This window comes from Ranitomeya variabilis, chromosome 2, assembly GCF_051348905.1.
Source record: "Ranitomeya variabilis isolate aRanVar5 chromosome 2, aRanVar5.hap1, whole genome shotgun sequence".
NCBI classification, from domain to species: Eukaryota; Metazoa; Chordata; class Amphibia; order Anura; family Dendrobatidae; genus Ranitomeya; species Ranitomeya variabilis.
This window is the reverse complement of record NC_135233.1, coordinates 1,088,807,319-1,088,826,082: the sequence shown is the minus strand read 5'-3', so window position 1 is coordinate 1,088,826,082 and position 18,764 is coordinate 1,088,807,319. Positions and strand designations below refer to the sequence as shown.

The 18,764-nt window shown below is 44.9% G+C and overlaps 1 protein-coding gene across 8 annotated transcripts in view; it reads left to right on the top strand.

The window, feature by feature from the left end:
* Window positions 1-14,091, top strand: part of MSRA (methionine sulfoxide reductase A) — a 283,315-nt gene extending 269,224 nt beyond the window's left edge. For all 8 annotated transcript variants that reach the window (XM_077291721.1, XM_077291722.1, XM_077291720.1 and 5 more), the window contains one exon: window positions 13,274-14,091. In XM_077291721.1, coding sequence (XP_077147836.1) covers window positions 13,274-13,438 — 165 coding nt within the window. In that variant the 3' untranslated portion in view covers window positions 13,439-14,091. The remainder of the gene's footprint in view (window positions 1-13,273) is intronic.
* Window positions 14,092-18,764: the final 4,673 nt, after the last annotated feature.

The following is an 18,764-nucleotide window of genomic DNA, read 5'->3' as shown; positions in this document are numbered from 1 at the left end:
AGGGTCATGTGGATGTTTTGGGTTGTCATTATGATTTAAAAAGAGAAAACACAGTAGTTTGACAATAAATGGCTTCACCCAACCACTAACCATGAGTGGAGAAAAAGTTTTGGTGTTATCATTCATATTCTCTAAAAAAAAGACAAAAAAAGCTAAAATTCTGCCAGCGTATGTAAACTTTTGAACACAACTGTACTAATTTGCAATGTTATCATACTATGGTATTTCTACTATTATACTGAGTTGTCCATCGGGTCAGAGTCTCTCCAGGCGTCGCTCAGTCTTCATTTCTCACCACGCAGAGGAGGCTTTATAGGACACTTCGGATTCTGGTTCATTCATGATAAATTAAGCTCCCGTCCTCCTGCCATAACATTTATTTTCCTTTCTTTTTGAAATTGAATAAAAAAATAAAAGAAATAATAAAAAGAAAATGGGATAATAAACAGGAAAGGGATAAAGGAGTCGGATTTGCCGAGGATCATTTTTGTAGACTCTCATCTGACAATGCAAATGCTTGAAAGCAAATAATAGCCAGAAAATGATACATCTGTGAAGCCACGAAGGCTGGAGACGAGAGCGACCAATTAAGTGTTTATTGTGTGCCATTCATACTCCTCGCTGAGACATAGAAAACAAATTTACAGATTTCTCCAGGGTCTCCCTGTTTGATTGACTCAGATCTAATGCTCATATCCTGTATGGTTCCCTCGCTACGTTACCACCTCTTGAAAAAGTGTTATTTTTGCTACCGAGGGGGAAGAAGAAAATTTGTCAGACTAATATTTTTTTTCACGTAATACAGAATAGTCGGATAAAACGTCTCTCCACTCTCTCGTGGGACTCGCTATTGAGCTGCAAAAGAAATTTTAGGATCTTCTCTATCCAAAAAAAAAAATCTCTTCTTGACCTTTTTTCTACCTCTGTTTCCATTTTCTCATTTTTATCGCTGGTTTTGACTTTATCTTTGCAGCTTCCACCCGGCGTAGTAGGACCATTTACTGAAGGCAGATATGTTCCACTACCTGCCTAGTGGGTGTAGGTGGCACCACTGCCTGCATCTATGAGGGTGGTGAAGAAGGTGGAGGTTGTCTTCTTCATTACCCATGGACATTCAGTACTGGTGTATGGCTTCTTGTCGGGAGACCTGGAACCAGTCCATGCATTGTGGTCCATGATCCGACCAAGATCTTCAGATGTCTGCATAAGCCCTAAAAGTGATTGCACACACAGAACATATCAACATATCATCAGTATCTGTTGACCACCCGTCACCTCAATCATCAGTACCTGGTGACCGCCTGTCACCTCCATCATCAGTATCCGCACAAGCCTCATACACAGAAGATCTGGGGTCAGGTCTCCAAGATGTTTGGAGCAACCTCCTGCTGAGATCCTCCATAGCCTGTGTACAAATGTTGAGTACCTAGAAGAATTGAAGGCAACGGGTGGTCACCAAATATTGATTTAATTTATATTTCTCTTTTCCTTCTATGTATGAAGCTTCTTACTGTGCAGCGTTTTTTCGACTCCTGCCTAAAACCTTTTGCACAATACTGTATGTTAAATAGATAGATATTTGATAAATGGTTAGATACTGGATAGATATAATATAGATGAGGTTTATGCTCTTTGTTCTTCGGGCATCTTTATTATACGCTGATTCTGTTAGTTTTCTTAGAGGTTTTCATTTTTTGGTAATTCAATGAGAGTTGATATCTCTACGGTAATGTATTCGCGGTCACCTTCGGGCGTTATTGGTAGCCGTGCTTTTGGCCATCCCAGCTTTCCCTGATACAGATACATCCTAGGACCTGACGAGAGTAGAAGTGTGACCGTTCTTCGTCATGTCAGTCCGTGCACAGTGTGAGTGTAGCGCCTGGGGCGAGGGAGATCTTGCTGGAAGACACTTGGCATCCGACATTGAGGTCCATGTGTTACCGAAATCCGTCCAAGTGGAGAGTCGAAGAGATTTGCTTCTTACCTATCTCGTACACTCAGCAGCTGCTCCTGACAGGTGTTATCTTCCTTCATGGCAGATGGCAACAAAATTAGGATTTTTGGCAGGCCTCGGAGCTGCCTGTACATAGAGCGCACACACAAACATGCACCCAGACGAGCTGCGTGACAGTGGAACAGACGAGATGGTAATCCGCAGATTCACGATGATGGGGATTATACAGTCAGATCCTTTTGATGTTCCAGAGCTGTAGATTTTTGTCACCAAAATCCTGTCCAGGTTAGCGTGGCTTGTGGGCATCCCTCCTGGCACCTGGTAGCCTCCATTCTTCTCTATGTGCACCCAGTGGGAATCTGACTCGGTATTTGTAGAATGATGGTTCTATGTAAAAGGGAAGAAGCTGCAGGACCAGGAGTGGTCTCACCATATTCATGACTTTGGTCATCAATATGAGATCGGTGGGGGGCCGACACCAATGATTAGCTGTTATCAGCTCTGGCGTCTGACTCAAACTCATTTAACAGGCTTGTAAAACGCAACTCCATTCAATGTTACATGGCTATTGCCCCTTACTACAGAATGGTCATGAATAGGGTTGAGCGACTTTAACTTTTTTAGGATCGAGTCGGGTTTTGCGAAACCCGACTTTGTCAAAAGTCGAGTCGAGTCAAATCGTCCGATTATCGCGCAAAGTCGGGGATCGACCGAAACATGAAACCCGATGTAAGTCAATTGGGGGGAAAAAGTCAGTCTCTCTCTCTCTCTCTCTCCCCTCCGTGCACAGCAAAGGTTGCTCTCTCTCTCCCCTCCGTGCACAGCAAAGGTTGTGTTGGAGTGTGGAAATCGCTACTTCCCAAATGGTAATATGGCGGTTTTACCCCCTGTGACGCCGCAGAAAGCAAGCCGGAACCTATGTCATCATGCTGCCCACACTCCTTCATCGGCTGAAAAATGGCGGGGAAAGCGTCACATGAAACGCGACTTTGGCGCGAAGATCGCCGACCGCATGTCCGATCCCACAGAGGGGTCGGGTTTCATGAAACCCGACTTTGCTGAAAGTCAGCGATTTTTGAAAATGTCCGATCTGTTTCGCTCAACCCTAGTCATGAATATGGAGTTTCAGAACAGTGTTGAGGTCAACATCCAAAGAGGACATGGTCAGGACTTGACCATAACAGGGCAACCAGAAAATAGTCCGGAGTGCTGAAAATAGGGACACCAGGTGCACATACATAGTCACTTTTCATAGTAGTTAAAAAGATACTTGGAAACCAATTTGCTGCAGATTTCAGCTTTCAGCAGAATTGTTCAGCACAATCGTTCAGCACTGTCACATTGTGGGAAAATGAACGGTTTACATAGGACATATATCCACGGTTTGAAAAGTCACACAAAGCAACCAGAGAGGTCATACAATACAGTATAGCTAGGAACTATACAAATATCAATAAGACGTAAAAGATACTGTGTGGAAAACAACTGCCACCAGTGGTGGTGAAGTGCTGTGCAAGATAGGGTTAAAGTGTATTGAAACTAATAGGAGACAAAATGTGACTTTTTTTTATTTTCTGGGCACTTGTTTTGTTCCTTTATATTACAACTTTCACCTGTGAAATTTTTTTTTGCTCTTTTTTTTTTCTTTGAAATGTGACCAATTTTTTAATCCAACGCCGTGAAATAAACTTGACATCTGGCAATAGAAAATCTGTGCCAAGTATCTGCTGATCTACACTTGGCTCCAGGACAAATGGAACGTTGGACAATATTGGGCGTTCACGGTGAACAGAAATCTAGAGATGAATGAAGGTCAATCCACAGAATGTATTTATACCCACATAACGAACCCTAATAAGTGCCAAAAGGAAACACAAGAGACTTTTCGTACAGTCAAAGGATCCTTCTTTTATTGTCCCAGTTTTTCAACTTTTTGCAGTAAGAATGGCAGTTGGGTAACCAAATGAATTGTTTCTCTCGTGACTTGTGCTTGGCATGAAGTACCTCTAGGGCATAATTTTTACTGACATTATTAGATAGATCAAATTAATGTACTTTTTATTTTTGACAACTACCAGTTTGGTCAAGTCACTTTTTTACTCCTGGTGCCCATGAACAGAGTATTTTCCATATTCTGTTTGGGTATTCAGATTCCTTATTGTCATGGTCATGACTTCTCTGATCTGCCTTCCATCTCGTTACTGGTCATCTTTCACCTTTTTTCCTTTTTGACTTTTCTGATCTACCTTCCATCTCTTTATTGGCCATCTTCTTGCACTTTTTCCTCCTTGACTTCTCTGATCTACCTTCCGTCTTGTTACTGCTCATCTTCTTTCGCTTTTCACTCCTTGATTTCTCTGATCTACCTTCCATCTCGTTACTGGTCATCTTCTTTCACTTTTCCTTCCTTGACTTGTCTGATCCACCTTCCATCTCGTTACTTGTCATCCTTCACTTTTTGACTTTTCTGATCTGCCTTCCATATCGTTACTTCTCACCTTCTTTCACTTTTCCCTCCTTGACTTCTCTGATCTACCTTCTATCTTGTTGCTGGGCATCTTCTTTCACGTTTCCTTCCTTTTTATTATCTAACTAGATGGTGGCCCGACTCTAACGCATCGGGTATTCTAGAATATGCATGTCCACGTAGTATATTGCCCAGCCATGTAGTATATTGGGCAGCCACGTACTATATTGCCCAGCCACATATGTCACAGGTTAAGTATATTGCCCAGCTACGTAGTATATTGCCCAGTCACATAGTATATTGGCCAGTGATGTATATTGCCCAGCCACGTAGTATATTGCCCAGCCACATAGTATATCGCCAAGTGACGTAGTATATTGCCCAGCCACGTAGTATACTGCCCAGCCACATAGTATATTGCCCAGTGACGTAGTATACAACACACACACGTAGCATACTGCCCATAAAATACTAACAGCACTGATAGAGTAAATAAGATGAATGCTACTGTGTCCTGAGGTCGCAGCATTTCTGCCGTGCACACCGTGCAGCCTGGAGATGCCGCCAGGGGCGGAGCGTTCCCAGACACGTGCTCCACACCGGGGGTCTCGGGATAACATGGCCACGCTTCCCGTGCTGGATGAGAGGAGCGCCCCCTGCCGGCGGCTGCTGGCAGTGGAGGCTCCAGTTCAGCACATGTAGTGCTCTAACCGTTACCGGAGCGTGTATTCCTCCGCAGAAGATGGCGGGACTGTGGCTGGTGCTACAGCCGCGGCCAGCGTGACGGCGCCCTGGGCTGAGAAGTACATAGAGCACCCGGCCTGCCCCAGGGACACCGTGCAGGGCATTGCTGTCAAGTACGGGGAGACGGTAAGCAGGGGACGGTCCTGGGAGGCTGAAGGCGGTGTGCCAGGCTGGTGGGAGTGTGGAGCCCACCACCTGAACTGTTTGCGGGCAGGAGACAGGCACTGCCGGGGTCTGTGGGGGGAGACCGGAGGGGAGTATGCGGGCGGTGGGCAGTGACTGCAGGGGAGTAGGGAGGGACTAATCAGACTGTGTCCGTCGCTGATTGGTCGCGGCAGCCATGACAGGCAGCTGGCGCGACCAATCAGCAACTTGGATTCCATGACAGACAGAGGCCTTGACCAATGAATATCCGGGACAGGCAGACAAAAGTACCCCTTAGACAATTATATATATAGATAAGGCACACATAAGCCTAAAATTACTATACACAATTCCAGGAGTCAACTGGAGTGAAGCAAAGCCACCATCGGTAAACTCGTAAATTCATCACCTTGCACTGTTATGATGCTTTATGTTGGGAACCAGGTTCTAATGAAGAGAAATCTTTCTACAATTAAGACAGTGCAACAAACAATAACATTTATAAAATAATTGGTCCAGTTCTGTGTGTCCCAACAGTACCAATTCCCCATGTCCCTGTCATAAAATTTAGTAGAAAGACTTTCCAGAAAATTGGAGGCTCTTGGGTACAAGATCAAAATTAATGACTTGGAATAAGATGATCAGAAGCTCATATGGATGTGATGTTCAGGTGTCTACATACTCTTGGCTATGTAGAGTATATAGCATGGAAGACGGGGATGGACGTTCTGTGATCGGATGCGCCGTCTGTGTAATGGACTATCTATGCACATTGTCATGTCTTTCTATGTAAAATAGGTCATTTGAGTCTATACTAAGTATGGCAATTTTATCTAAATGGAGAGCAGTGCAGAGATATGTACACCGCCATCTGTCTGGAAATCTGTTACACGTTTCAGGCACAGCTTCACACAGCCCTGAGGGGCCTGGATTCCAAGCGCTCCAGACCCCCAACCCCCTTCTTCCTCGACAAACATGGCAGAGACTCATACTGTGCTGAAAGTCAAGGGATGGAAGAGCATAATATGCTGAAATGTCATATGTAAATCCAAAAAAAGAAATGCCTGTAACTCACAATCTACAGTACAAAATTCCCTTGCAATAAGAGCTGACACTCTATAGGAGAGAGGACCCAGTTTGAGGGTGATCTCTTAAAGTGAGATCTATATGATTGCTTGTACCTGACCAAATATAAGCTGAGTGCTAGCTTAGAGGCCCAGAATGTATCAAATTCACAGAGACGATACACACACAGCCTATCTCAGCAACAACTGGTTTATTCTTAACAAAGGAACATACTAAAAGAACAGGAAATGGGGGAGGTCGCACAACTTCAGAATAGTTAGTGTCACTCTGATTGGTTCATTCCAACTTCATTTTCAACTTCACTTCCACATATGGTATTCAGTTGATTGTCCAATACCCTGCAACTTCTTCACATTCCAGAAGTTCCTTCCAGTGTGCTGCTGATCAGGAAATAGACTCCATCTTGCTACACAATATCTGAACTGACTTTTATATAAGGTTTAATAATTGATTTCATTAGACATTTTCTCCTTCACACCAGCACATAAGAGCTGACACTCTACAGGAGAGAGGACCCTGCACATAAGAGCTGACACTCTACAGTAGAGAGGACCCTGCACATAAGAGCTGACACTCTACAGGAGAGAGGACCCTGCCCATAAGAGCTGACACTCTACAGTAGAGAGGACCCTGTCCATAAGAGCTGACACTGTACAGGAGAGAGGACCCTGTCCATAAGAGCTGACACTCTACAGTAGAGAGGACCCTGCACATAAGAGCTGACACTTTACAGTAGAGAGGACCCTGTCCATAAGAGCTGACACTCTACAGTAGAGAGGACCCTGCACATAAGAGCTGACACTTTACAGTAGAGAGGACCCTGTCCATAAGAGCTGACACTCTACAGTAGAGAGGACCCTGCACATAAGAGCTGACACTTTACAGTAGAGAGGACCCTGTCCATAAGAGCTGACACTCTACAGGAGAGAGGACCCTGTCCATAAGAGCTGACACTCTACAGGAGAGAATTCTTTATGTGTTGTAATGCAGCGGTAGGACCATACGCAGTGACGGCAGTGACCCAAGGAAGTTCAAACAAAACGTTCCTTTATTGTGTTACTTCACATAGTCTATTAGCAATACACAGTAAACGGCTTCTTCATCCAGGCCAAAGGAAAATACACAGTACACGGCTTCTTCACAAAGTCCATTAGAAATACACAGTAACTGGCTTTAATTTGCAGTCCCTACACAGGCCGGACTTCCCTCTGTCCAGTTTCCCTGGGGCGACAGCCCGCCGATACCAGATCTCTTTACTCACGCCGTGCACCTCACGCTATCCTCCGGATTGCAGCCTGGCAAACAGAAGACAGCCCAGGACGCAGGGTGTCAGTCTCTTTGGTTCCTCCTGCCCCTGTGTTGCTTCACACAGAAAGAGCTCTGCAGACAACTGCTCTGTCTGCCTCCAAACCAACACTGACACACCTCCCCCTCTACTACAGGGCTTTTAATAAGTTACTGCTTCACCATTCTAATTACAGCCACACCTGTGTCTGCAGTACACCCTTATGGCCTCACTATGCCTCCGTGCGCATTCTGGAGAGCTCAGACAGCACCCCCTAGCTGTAACAGGGGTCACTGCCTCACATATCCTCCCCCCTGTTCATACCTGTGGGGTTGAACATTTGTTACCCCATATGGGCGAAAGACAGGGCATCGGTATGCCCCTGTGCCATCCCCGCTCGACACTACATTAAGAAACCAAAGTAGGGACCGGAACCATCGATCGGCACATTCATCCCTCCCCTTTGTGTTTCTCCTCCATATTTCATTACGAGACCACCCACCCCGTTCTCCATTGCAGAAGCCAAGCCCTCTTTTCTGTTTAACCAAAGATTTGGGCCAGTTTTGGATGGTCTCGACCTTGTTTATTTTGGGTTCACTAACCCCACGGGTCATCTTGTCACCTAAGTATCTGTTTTCGTGCCCCTGGTACTGTTTCCTCTGTACCCTTACCCATGTCTCAGTGACTACTTCACGTTGAAACGCCGCGTACCGCGCCGGCAACTCTGAGCATATGTTTGTATTACGTCGCACCCAAACCTGAGCCTCCTGACACTGCAGTCTAGCGAGCGCTCTATCTAGTTTACCCTGACCCCCGGCCCCATTCTTGGCCGGTGCCAGAGGGTTCTGCGTGCGCACGTCCCCAGTCGCCTCCACAACCATACACTCCCGATTCTTCTCATACCTGCATTTTCTACACCAGCGTCTGTGTGGGACCCTGGATCTGAGCTGTCCCGACCTTAATCAAAAAACACCATAAGAGGAAAAACCTCCACTAACTTCTAGAAAAAAAACAAAACAAAAAACAGTACACGGGTAAAGGTGCTTACCTGTCGCGGCCTCCAAACAAATGCACTATCAAGGTGCAGTGGACCCAAGTTAAAATGGCAACTACACAGGTGCAATAATACCGATGAGGCGGCCAGCCTACAATCAGGGATTGGCCGCCCGGCACACCAGTGCATCGCCTCATCGGTATTATTGCACCTGTGTAGTTGCCATTTTAACTTGGGTCCGCTGCACCTTGATAGTGCATTTGTTTGGAGGCCCGGACAGGTAAGCACCTTTACCTGTGTATTGGTTTTGTTTTTTTTTGTTTTTCTAGAAGTTAGTAGAGGTTTTTCCTCATATGGTGTTTTTTGTTTAGAGTAGGACCGGCAAGATACAAGGACCCTTGACGTGGGTTGCCGGCTTAAGTAGTGTGGCCATAATATAAACCAACACCTTGCATACATTATTATGTTTTTGTGCACTCTATATCTTTCGGGGTGCAGTTGGACCCTAGTTGGTGCTGTATACTGTGGCCGCTGTTCACACAGGATGCATTAGTCAGCACTGATTAGCCCGCCATATGGCATCACTAATAGGCAGATGCTCTGCATTTCTTTGTGAACATGCCACATACAGTTTGTTTGTCTGCACTGGTGTGCCAAGTGGCCAATCCCTGATTGTAGGCTGGCCGCCTCATCGGTATTGCACCTGTGTAGTTGCCATTTTAACTTGGGTCTGCTGTACCTTGATAGTGCAATTGTTTGGAGGCCGCGACAGGTAAGCACCTTTACCTGTGTACTGGTTTGTTTTTTTTTCTGTCCAGACCTTACCAGGGAAAATCTCCAGCTCGGGGTTCAATGGGGTCCCCACGAGCTCTACTGCCACAACCTTTAGGGGAAACCTATCGGGGTTACACTATAACCCTAAATTGGCGACCCCTGTGGCAGACCTCTTAGGATCTTCAGGTTCTACGCCCAAAACAACATCTTTAATTTCTCCTGCCATTACCTCTAGGGGAAGCCTATCATGATTACACTCTGTCCCTAGGTTGGCGACCCCTATGGCAGATGTCTCAATATCTTTGGGTTCTACACCCGGTACAACACTTTCTGTGAGAGGGTTGACCCTGGTTTCCCACAGGGACCAAAATGGGCAAATCTCTCCCGAACAGAGCCCCATATGGAAGGGTCTTTGCCACTCCCACCACATGCTTAATGTCCCCACATAGTGTGGAAAAATTAACCTCCACGGTCGGGTACTCCCGGATTTCCCTGTGGATACTCGTCACCTCCACTTTCGGTCCTTTGAGGTTGTCCCCGGCAAAAAGGGACCGATGGACCAGAGTCACTTTACTCCCCGTGTCCAGGAGAGCCTCTGTCCGGCACCCATTCACAAGTACCTGGCACAATTCTGGTTCGCTGCCAGCTGTGCCCGTAGTGGTGACAGAGACTGGCTGGGCACACACAGACTTCTGACCGGTGTTCCCACAGTCCATGGGCTTAGATGCCACCGAACAGTTACTAGCCCCATGCCCGGGTCTGGTGCAACTTCCTGAGTGGACTTATACCGCTCAATCAATTCAATTAGCAGTTCCAGGTTGCCTAGCAGGGTGGATTGATTTAAATCACGCCGATTTAAATCATGATTTAAATCACGATTTAAATCAAAAGATTTTTTTCTATTTAAATCGGATCGATTTAAATCATGATTTTAATCATGATTTAAATCACTGATTTAAATCAAAAGGTTTTTTTTTAATATAAATCACGATTAAAATGAGAAGTGAGAGCAGTGCGCATGTGCGCCCATAGTTACACGGACGAAACTAGGGGCAACGATCTAACGCCAGGGTGAGGGGGGGACCCCAAAGTAAGTAAAAAATCTTTTTTGTTTTACTATATGGCAATAGGTAGGTGTTTAAAAGCAGCATGTCTTAATTGTATAAACTATTAATAGCCTCCACATTTTGTTCATACTGCCCCTTTAATTCCACACTTCTAGCTTGGTTTCACTTTTGGTTTAGTTTCTTTTTCCATTCAGTTGACATGCCCAAACTTGTTGGATAGTCAGCATCCTACAGAAACCTCTGGAAGAGCATGGCATTGTGAATGTTACACATATACAGCCTTTATTCTACTGAGTTAAACAACTCAGCTTTATCTCATGATGGAAGAACCTTTGGATGGTAAAATATTTTCCTCAAAAAGCAGTTTATTGAAAAAAATCCGATTTAAATCAAAAAAATCCGATTTAAATCAAAAAAATACGATTTTTTTGATTTTTTTAAAAAAACATTGATTTTTATCCACCCTGCCTAGGTCCCTTAGCCCGACCCAACACTGCATGGCGGCTGGCAGAGCCCTCACCATCCGGTCAGCCACGATACTCTCCATCATCTCAAATGGGGAAAAAACTCAGGCTGGAGCCGTTCCTCCACCACTTGCAATAAGTCATTTGCTTGAGACCCGGCAGGTCGAGTCTCTACATAGGACCACTGGTACACCCATTGATCGCCCCTTACCTTTGGGTTCTCTTCAGGACTCTGCTGTTCACCCCCCATTTTAGGGGTCTCCTTTTTAACATGCTGAAGCTCTGCTAGCTTCCACTGCAGCGCCACCTGCTGCTGAAACTGCAGCTCCTTCTGCTGCAACTGCAGCTCTTGCTGCTGCAGAACTTCTTGCTGCGAATGCTGAAATTGCAGCGTCTCTTGCTGAAGCCTTTGCTGATTGAGTACAACCTGCTCCAAAAGTTCCTCCATTTCTCCAGCAGACTTGCACAACGATCTGCAGCACTCTCTGGGGTATGCCTTAGTTCACATAGCCCGCATTCTTTCCACCATATCTATTGCAGCGGTAGGACCATACGCAGTGAAATGGCAGTGACCCAAGCAAGTTCAAACATAACGTTCCTTTATTGTGTTACTTTACACAGTCTATTAGCAATACACAGTAAACGGCTTCTTCATCCAGGCCAATGGAAAATACACAGTACACGGCTTCTTCACACAGTCCATTAGAAATACACAGTAACCGGCTTAAATTTGCAGTCCCTACACAGGCCAGACTTCCCTCTGTCCAGTTTCCTTGGGGCGACCGCCCGCCGATATCACGTGTCTTTACTCACGCCATACACCACACGCTATCCCCGGATTGCAGCCTGGCAACACAAGACAGCCCGGGACGCAGGATGTCAGTCTCTTTGGTTCCATTTTGCCCCTGTGTTGCTTCACACAGAAAGAGCTCTGCAGACAACTGCTCTGTCTGCCTCCAAACCAACACTGACACACCTCCCCCTCTACTACAGGGCTTTTAATAAGTTACTGCTTCACTATTGTAATTACAGCCACACCTGTGTCTGCAGTATGGCCTCACTATGCCACCGTGCGCATTCTAGAGAGCACAAACAGCGCCCCCTAGCTGTAACAGGGGTCAATGCCTCAGTGTATTCATGTTGCTGAATGATGTATTGTTGGTAGCTCGTTGGAGACATAGATTGCAGTAGAAATATTAATTTCGGATGTGTATAAGGCATGGACTTTGGTTGTGTGACTTACTTTAGGTTTTCTCAAACCCAAAGTATATGTGTTTTTCCAAATCATGTCTTCTGGTTTGAATCTGTCAGTCAAATGATGTTTCTCCTTGTCTCATCTCTTAGTCTGGTTTCACACTTGCTCATGGAGGTGCTGCGGAGGGCTGCATACATCCTCTGTGAAGCTCCGCCCTCCACCGCTCCTCCTCCAGTCAGCTCCGCCTACGTCTGCATGCGGCCTGCATACCCTATCTTTACCATTAGGTACGCAGGCCATGCCGATGTATGCGGAGCTGACCGGAGGACGTACACAGCCCTCCGCAGCACCTCCATCCGCAAATATGAAACCAGCCTTACTCCTCATCCTTCTACAACCGGCCTAATTGTGGTGGTCACAGACAATAAGTAATATAAAGCCAGAAGATGTTCGGGAAGATGGCTCCCAGTCACTGACTAAATTGAGATTGAATTATGGGATAGAAAAAACTGGTAATGTACACATGGTGCTGGTGGTCATAAAGGTTAGAAATGGTAGTTTTTGTGGTGGAGTTCTGCTTGAGGACAACTCTCCAATATTTATCATTGCTTATCTTCAGAAGTTTCACAGCAGATTATTGTTCTGAAGATATTAGATGCTGTGACCCTTCTATAGACAGGCAGAGAGAACTAATATCAGGTGTCCACTTTTGTAAACCTATGGCCATTTATAGTTTCGAGTTGTCCGTTTTCAGAAAAATTTGGCAATTAAGCAATAACTACCATCTGAAAGCAGGCAATCAGAAATAGTAGTGGGTTGTACATCTTCAGGAAGTATGGTTATTGGGTGGAGTGACCTTTTTGGAGATGGTCAACTAGACACAATAGATGAGATGTCCATCTTTAGAAGAGTGTGACCATTGGGTGAAGTGAACTTTCTGTTGAAGGTCAACAACATGACGAGTCTTCGATTGTTCCAGACTTGGATTCCATCTACACTAATGTATTTCATGTTCTATATACAGTATGTGTATTATGTTTCGCTTTCTTTTTTACTTCCAGAAATCTTTTTGTACTGAAATCTTCAATCATTTTTACAGGAGTTAACTGCAAATGGATTTGGAAATATCACCACAGAAATTCGCCAAGAAACCAACTTCTACTACGCAGAAGATTATCACCAGCAGTATCTCAACAAAGTGCCCAATGGCTATTGTGGACTGGGTGGCACTGGAGTCTCCTGCCCGGTTGGCCTCAAGCAGTAAATTGGGGAGTCTTCTATCCAAAAATCTTTAAACTCAGGATGATATTAAGATGCAGCAATGTTATGATAATCTCAATCTTTTTTTATGCTTTTGGCTTTTTTATCCATTGGTCCTGGTAAACTCCATAGAGCACTTTACCATTCTCGGTCCATAATTGAAATATATACCTTTATAGCTGGAGCTACATGGCAACAATGGTCATGTATAGTTCTTCTTGGAAGATTCAAGTGATAGGACAAACCGCCATTGTTTGTTGTCATGCTTAAATGGCTTTATAGCAAAATGCAACTGTCGGTGCCCTTTGTGGTTACCCCATAGTTATGACCCATTGGGAGCAATCCTAGTTTCAATAAATACTTTGCATGTATCCTTGCTTTACTCTTTACCCATGCTTCAATAAGCTGGAATAAAAAAAAAATATTTTCACACATTCTTGTAAAATTGAAGAGAAGAATTGATAGGCTTCTGTGTTAGGTGCATTGAGCAACACCTTTGGTCTTCTGGGTGATGTCTTCCATTATACAAACCATCTAATGTAATTTTGATGACCTTCCAAGGTGGTGCCTTTAAATGATATCCTTGTCAGCCTGTTATACTACTAAGTAGAGATGAGCGGATCTTTTGTAATTTTAATTTGCTGGTTTCATCAAATTTTTCTAAAAAAAATTAGATTCCCGGTCAATAAATTTGCCTGAATCTCAGTACTGGAAAGCTTGCAATTGCTTGTAAAATACATGTGGAGGAATGAGAGAAGGAGAGAACCCCACTGACCATAAGAGCTTACACTCTACAGGAGAGAGAGAGGATCCCGCTGACCATAAGAGCTTACGCTCTACAGGAGAAAGAGAGGACCCCACTGACCATAAGAGCTTACACTCTACAGGAGAGAGAGGACCCCACTGACCATAAGAGCTTACACTCTGTGGGAGAGAGAGAACCCCGCTGACCATAAGAGCTTACACTCTGTGGGAGAGAGAGGACCCCGCTGACCATAAGAGCTTACACTCTATAGGAGAGGGAGAGAACCCCGCTGACCATAAGAGCCTACACTCTACAGGAGAGAGAGGACCCCACTGACCATAAGAGATTACACTCTACAGGAGAGAGAGGACCCCACTGACCATAAGAGCTTACACTCTACAGGAGAGAGAGGACCCCACTGACCATAAGAGATTACACTCTACAGGAGAGAGAGGACCCCGCTGACCATAAGAGCTTACACTCTGTAGGAAAGAGAGAACCCCGCTGACTATAAGCGCTTACACTCTATAGGAGAGAGAGAATCCCGCTGACCATAAGAGCTTACACTCTGTAGGAGAGAGAGAACCCCACTGACTATAAGAGCTGAAACTCTATAGAAGAGCGAGAGAACTCCATTGACAATAAAAGCTTACACTGTACAGGAGAAAGAAAGAGAGAGAACCCCGCTGACCATAAGAGCTTAAACTCCACAGGAGAGAGAGGACCCCACTGACCATAAGAGCTTACACTCTACAGGAGAGAGAGGACCCCACTGACCATAAGAGATTACACTCTACAGGAGAGAGAGGACCCCACTGACCATAAGAGCTTACACTCTACAGGAGAGAGAGGACCCCACTGACCATAAGAGATTACACTCTACAGGAGAGAGAGGACCCCGCTGACCATAAGAGCTTACACTCTGTAGGAAAGAGCGAACCCCGCTGACCATAAGCGCTTACACTCTATAGGAGAGAGAGAATCCCGCTGACCATAAGAGCTTACACTCTGTAGAAGAGGGAGAACCCCACTGACTATAAGAGCTGAAACTCTATAGAAGAGCGAGAGAACTCCATTGACAATAAAAGCTTACACTGTACAGGAGAAAGAAAGAGAGAGAACCCCGCTGACCATAAGAGCTTAAACTCCACAGGAGAGAGAACTCCAGTGACCATAAAAGCTTACACTCTATAAGAGAGAGAGCAGACCCTGCTTATTATAACAGCTTACAATTTACAGGTGAGAGAGACAGAACCTCGCTGACCATAAGAGCTTACGCACTATAGGAGAGAGAACCCTGCTGATTATGAGAGCTTATAATTTACGGGTGAGAGATTTACCCAGGGTCTCTGAAGATGGAAAATGACTTTGCTGTACAAACTGTGCTCCACTGGGAATCTATGATGGCCCTGGTACTGACCACCGCTGTATAAGCCATGATAATCCGCAAGATGTCTTTGCTGCAGGTCATTATGAGAAGACTCCCAGAAAGACATTAGCCCGCTCCACTCGCCGATTCTTTAGTAGTGTGTGAAATGGTGCGGGTAAGTTTTATTTTTGCAAATCAAATCTCAAAATGTTCACATTTTCCAGAAACTGCGAATTTCAGGAAATTCAACTCTAGCTCGATAATCTGTTGATTGATCCGCTCATCTCTACCACTAAGGTTTTGCAATCAGCGACATCAATGACAATGGAGGCCACAGTGGTTTTGATATCCTTTTCCAAAAATGAATGATTATGAAGGTGGGCCAAGAATGCCATTGACCATTTTAGACCGTCATCTCCATAGTCAACCAACCAGTCTCGAACAATTGTAGTCAAGTGTAGGACATCTAGATTCTGATTAGTTGTCCTACTTGCAAGTCTAGCCCATCTGATTTTTCTATAAGGCGCAGCTCATTGTGGTACAATGATATTGTATCTCTGGTCTTATATCAACCTACAAATAAACCTATATTATCAGGGCATAGAAGCAAGGCAACCTCAACGTTTAGAGATCAATTCGCAGGACCCTGATCCAAGTGCTACGTAAGTGGCTGCCGGCCAAGTGCTCTGCGAACCTCCTCCTACTTGCTGGCATCCCTGGTTCCTCTCTGGATTATCCTGCCTTTTGCGATGTCATGTGTGTGTTATGCCGCAAAGATGACATCGCACCTGTTCGACTACTCAACAAAGAATGTAGGATGGTAGAAGGTAGGAGGCCGTTTGCAAGGCTCTTGTCCAGCAGCCACAGAATACTGATGTGGCCGCAGGACTCAGGTTCTTCAAATATATTTCTCGATCTCAGCGTCTATTCTTTCCCATGGAAATGTTTTACGATGCATCAGAACATTGAGGTTTTACTTAAAATAAAGGTTGCCATGGAGTCCTTGCCTTATTTTTTTTTTTACTTAAGTGGATCTGCGCTACATTTTTATTTTTATGTTTAAAAAATGGGCTTTGGGTGTCTTATAGGAAAAAAACAAAAACATTCCTATCGAAAATCCCCCAGCCAGTCTCTTCGCTACTTACTCTGCCGTGTGATGTCAAATGACTGCCGCAGTCAATGATTGGCTGCAGTGGTGACACTTCTTTTATATTGCGAGATAGAAAGGAGAGTGTATCTTCCAGCTTGGATGATGGAACATCAGTGCTGCAGCCAATCGATGACCACCACGAGAGAAGGTGAGGAGACTTGCAAGCCACCAGTACGGAGGAATCTTAAGTATTTACTTTTTTTTTTACCACTATGGGCCCATTTTTTAAAGAAAAAAATGGTGAATGGTATCTTTAAAATGTTAGAATTTTGGTGCAATTTTTCACAATTTATACAGCTCCGCCAATGTGTGACACTGATTTTTTTTTTTGCATTTTTTTCAATAGACCATTTGTGCCTCCGGCAAATTATCGCCGGTGCTCGCGTTTATAGTACAAAACAATAAGCCTCATTTCCATATTGTTCTTCAAATGTTGTTTATCCGAGTGTCAAGAATCAGCTCCTGAAAAATAAAATAAAACCATTTCATCTGAAAGATACAACGGCAAAGGGATCTGTCGAAATCCCGCCGGTTAATATCCTCAGTTTTATTGCCTTTGTTGGCTTCAATTAATTTGTCTGATTCGTTGACTGAACAGGGACTTGGTTGGGTTCCACATCAGGAAAACAATCCATGTTCTATGCCTACAGGCAAAGCCAAAAGTGGTGGCGCTGAGTGGGCCGAGGAGCGCGTGGCTGGAGCATATGCTGCGGCCTGGCAGATACTTCTTTTTTTATAACTTTCATGTTGTTAAAATGAATTGTTGCCTCAGCACCGATGAGCAGATGGCGGAAGGTGATTTACTCCACATGTAAAATCCAGGTGTCCAAGCAAATCACGAGGACTTGGTGTGTGCAAAATAATTGTTTGTAGCAATTGTTAAAAAAAACAAAACTATTTTTTACCCCACCAGTATGGACATCATTATTGGTTGTCATCCTACGTTTCTGAAAATATTTTAACGGGTGTTGTATGAAATTAGAAAAAAAGTTTGTTTTATTTTTTTTAGCGATGGCTAAACAATGCCGGACAATACTATTAAAGTATAACTATACTATTTTGATAAGTGGTTGCTTCTCGAGACCCTCAATGATCGGAGAAACCAGTAGCTGTCTCTACAGCCGATAACTATTGTAGCATAGCGCCTACTACGTGTCTTGGGGGACACTCGCTTGGCACGGGATTAATGCACTCAGGCATGGTTTTCTATCAAAAACAGTCTCTTAGGTTTATTTCGCACAACATAAACCACATCCACAGGAACTTAGTAACAGCTTGAACAGTAACTGGACATCTTCAACTTTACCGCAGTTCGACTCTGACCCCGGTCAGCATAACACGGTTTTCAGACCGTTACCCGTTGGCAACCTTCACGGGTTCCTGGACAACCCTTGGCCTCAGAGGTGCCCCAGACACAATGTCTCTCTCTTCTTTCACTCTGACCCCGGTCAGTACAACACGGTTCCTTCCCGTTACCTGTGGGTGCCGCACAGGTTCTCGGATACCTTTCCTTTTCTCTGACCCCGGTCAGTACAACACGAATCTCCATTCGTTACCTGCCATTGCCACACAGGTTCTCGGATACCTCTCTTCACCAGAGGCATCCTTCCGACATTCTCACGCTGACCCCGGTCAGTACAACACGGATCTCCATCCGTTCCACAGCCTGGTCTGTGCGAGGTCCAGAGCCCCTGCCATGTGCTCTTCAGGGAGCCGACACTCCCAACACATGGGGCTCTCTCCAGGACCTTCCAGCACAGACCATTCAGATCCACACTCAGAGCCCATGTGACCGTCTCTCAGTCACATTATATAGTATTAACCACTCCCCTAGATGGGAGTGTGTTTGTGTGGCTAGTTTGTCCCACCCATCTCACACAACTAGCCTAATGAGTCTCCCTTACAACTATACAAACTCTTGAGGGACTACAGGTCCCAGAACAACAACATTGCATCAGACTTACCACGCATACTCCCTCTGCGACACATATCGGCCATTCACAACACTGCCAGTCACTGTTTTACCACCATTATCACAACAGAAATGCCTCCATGCATATCCCAAG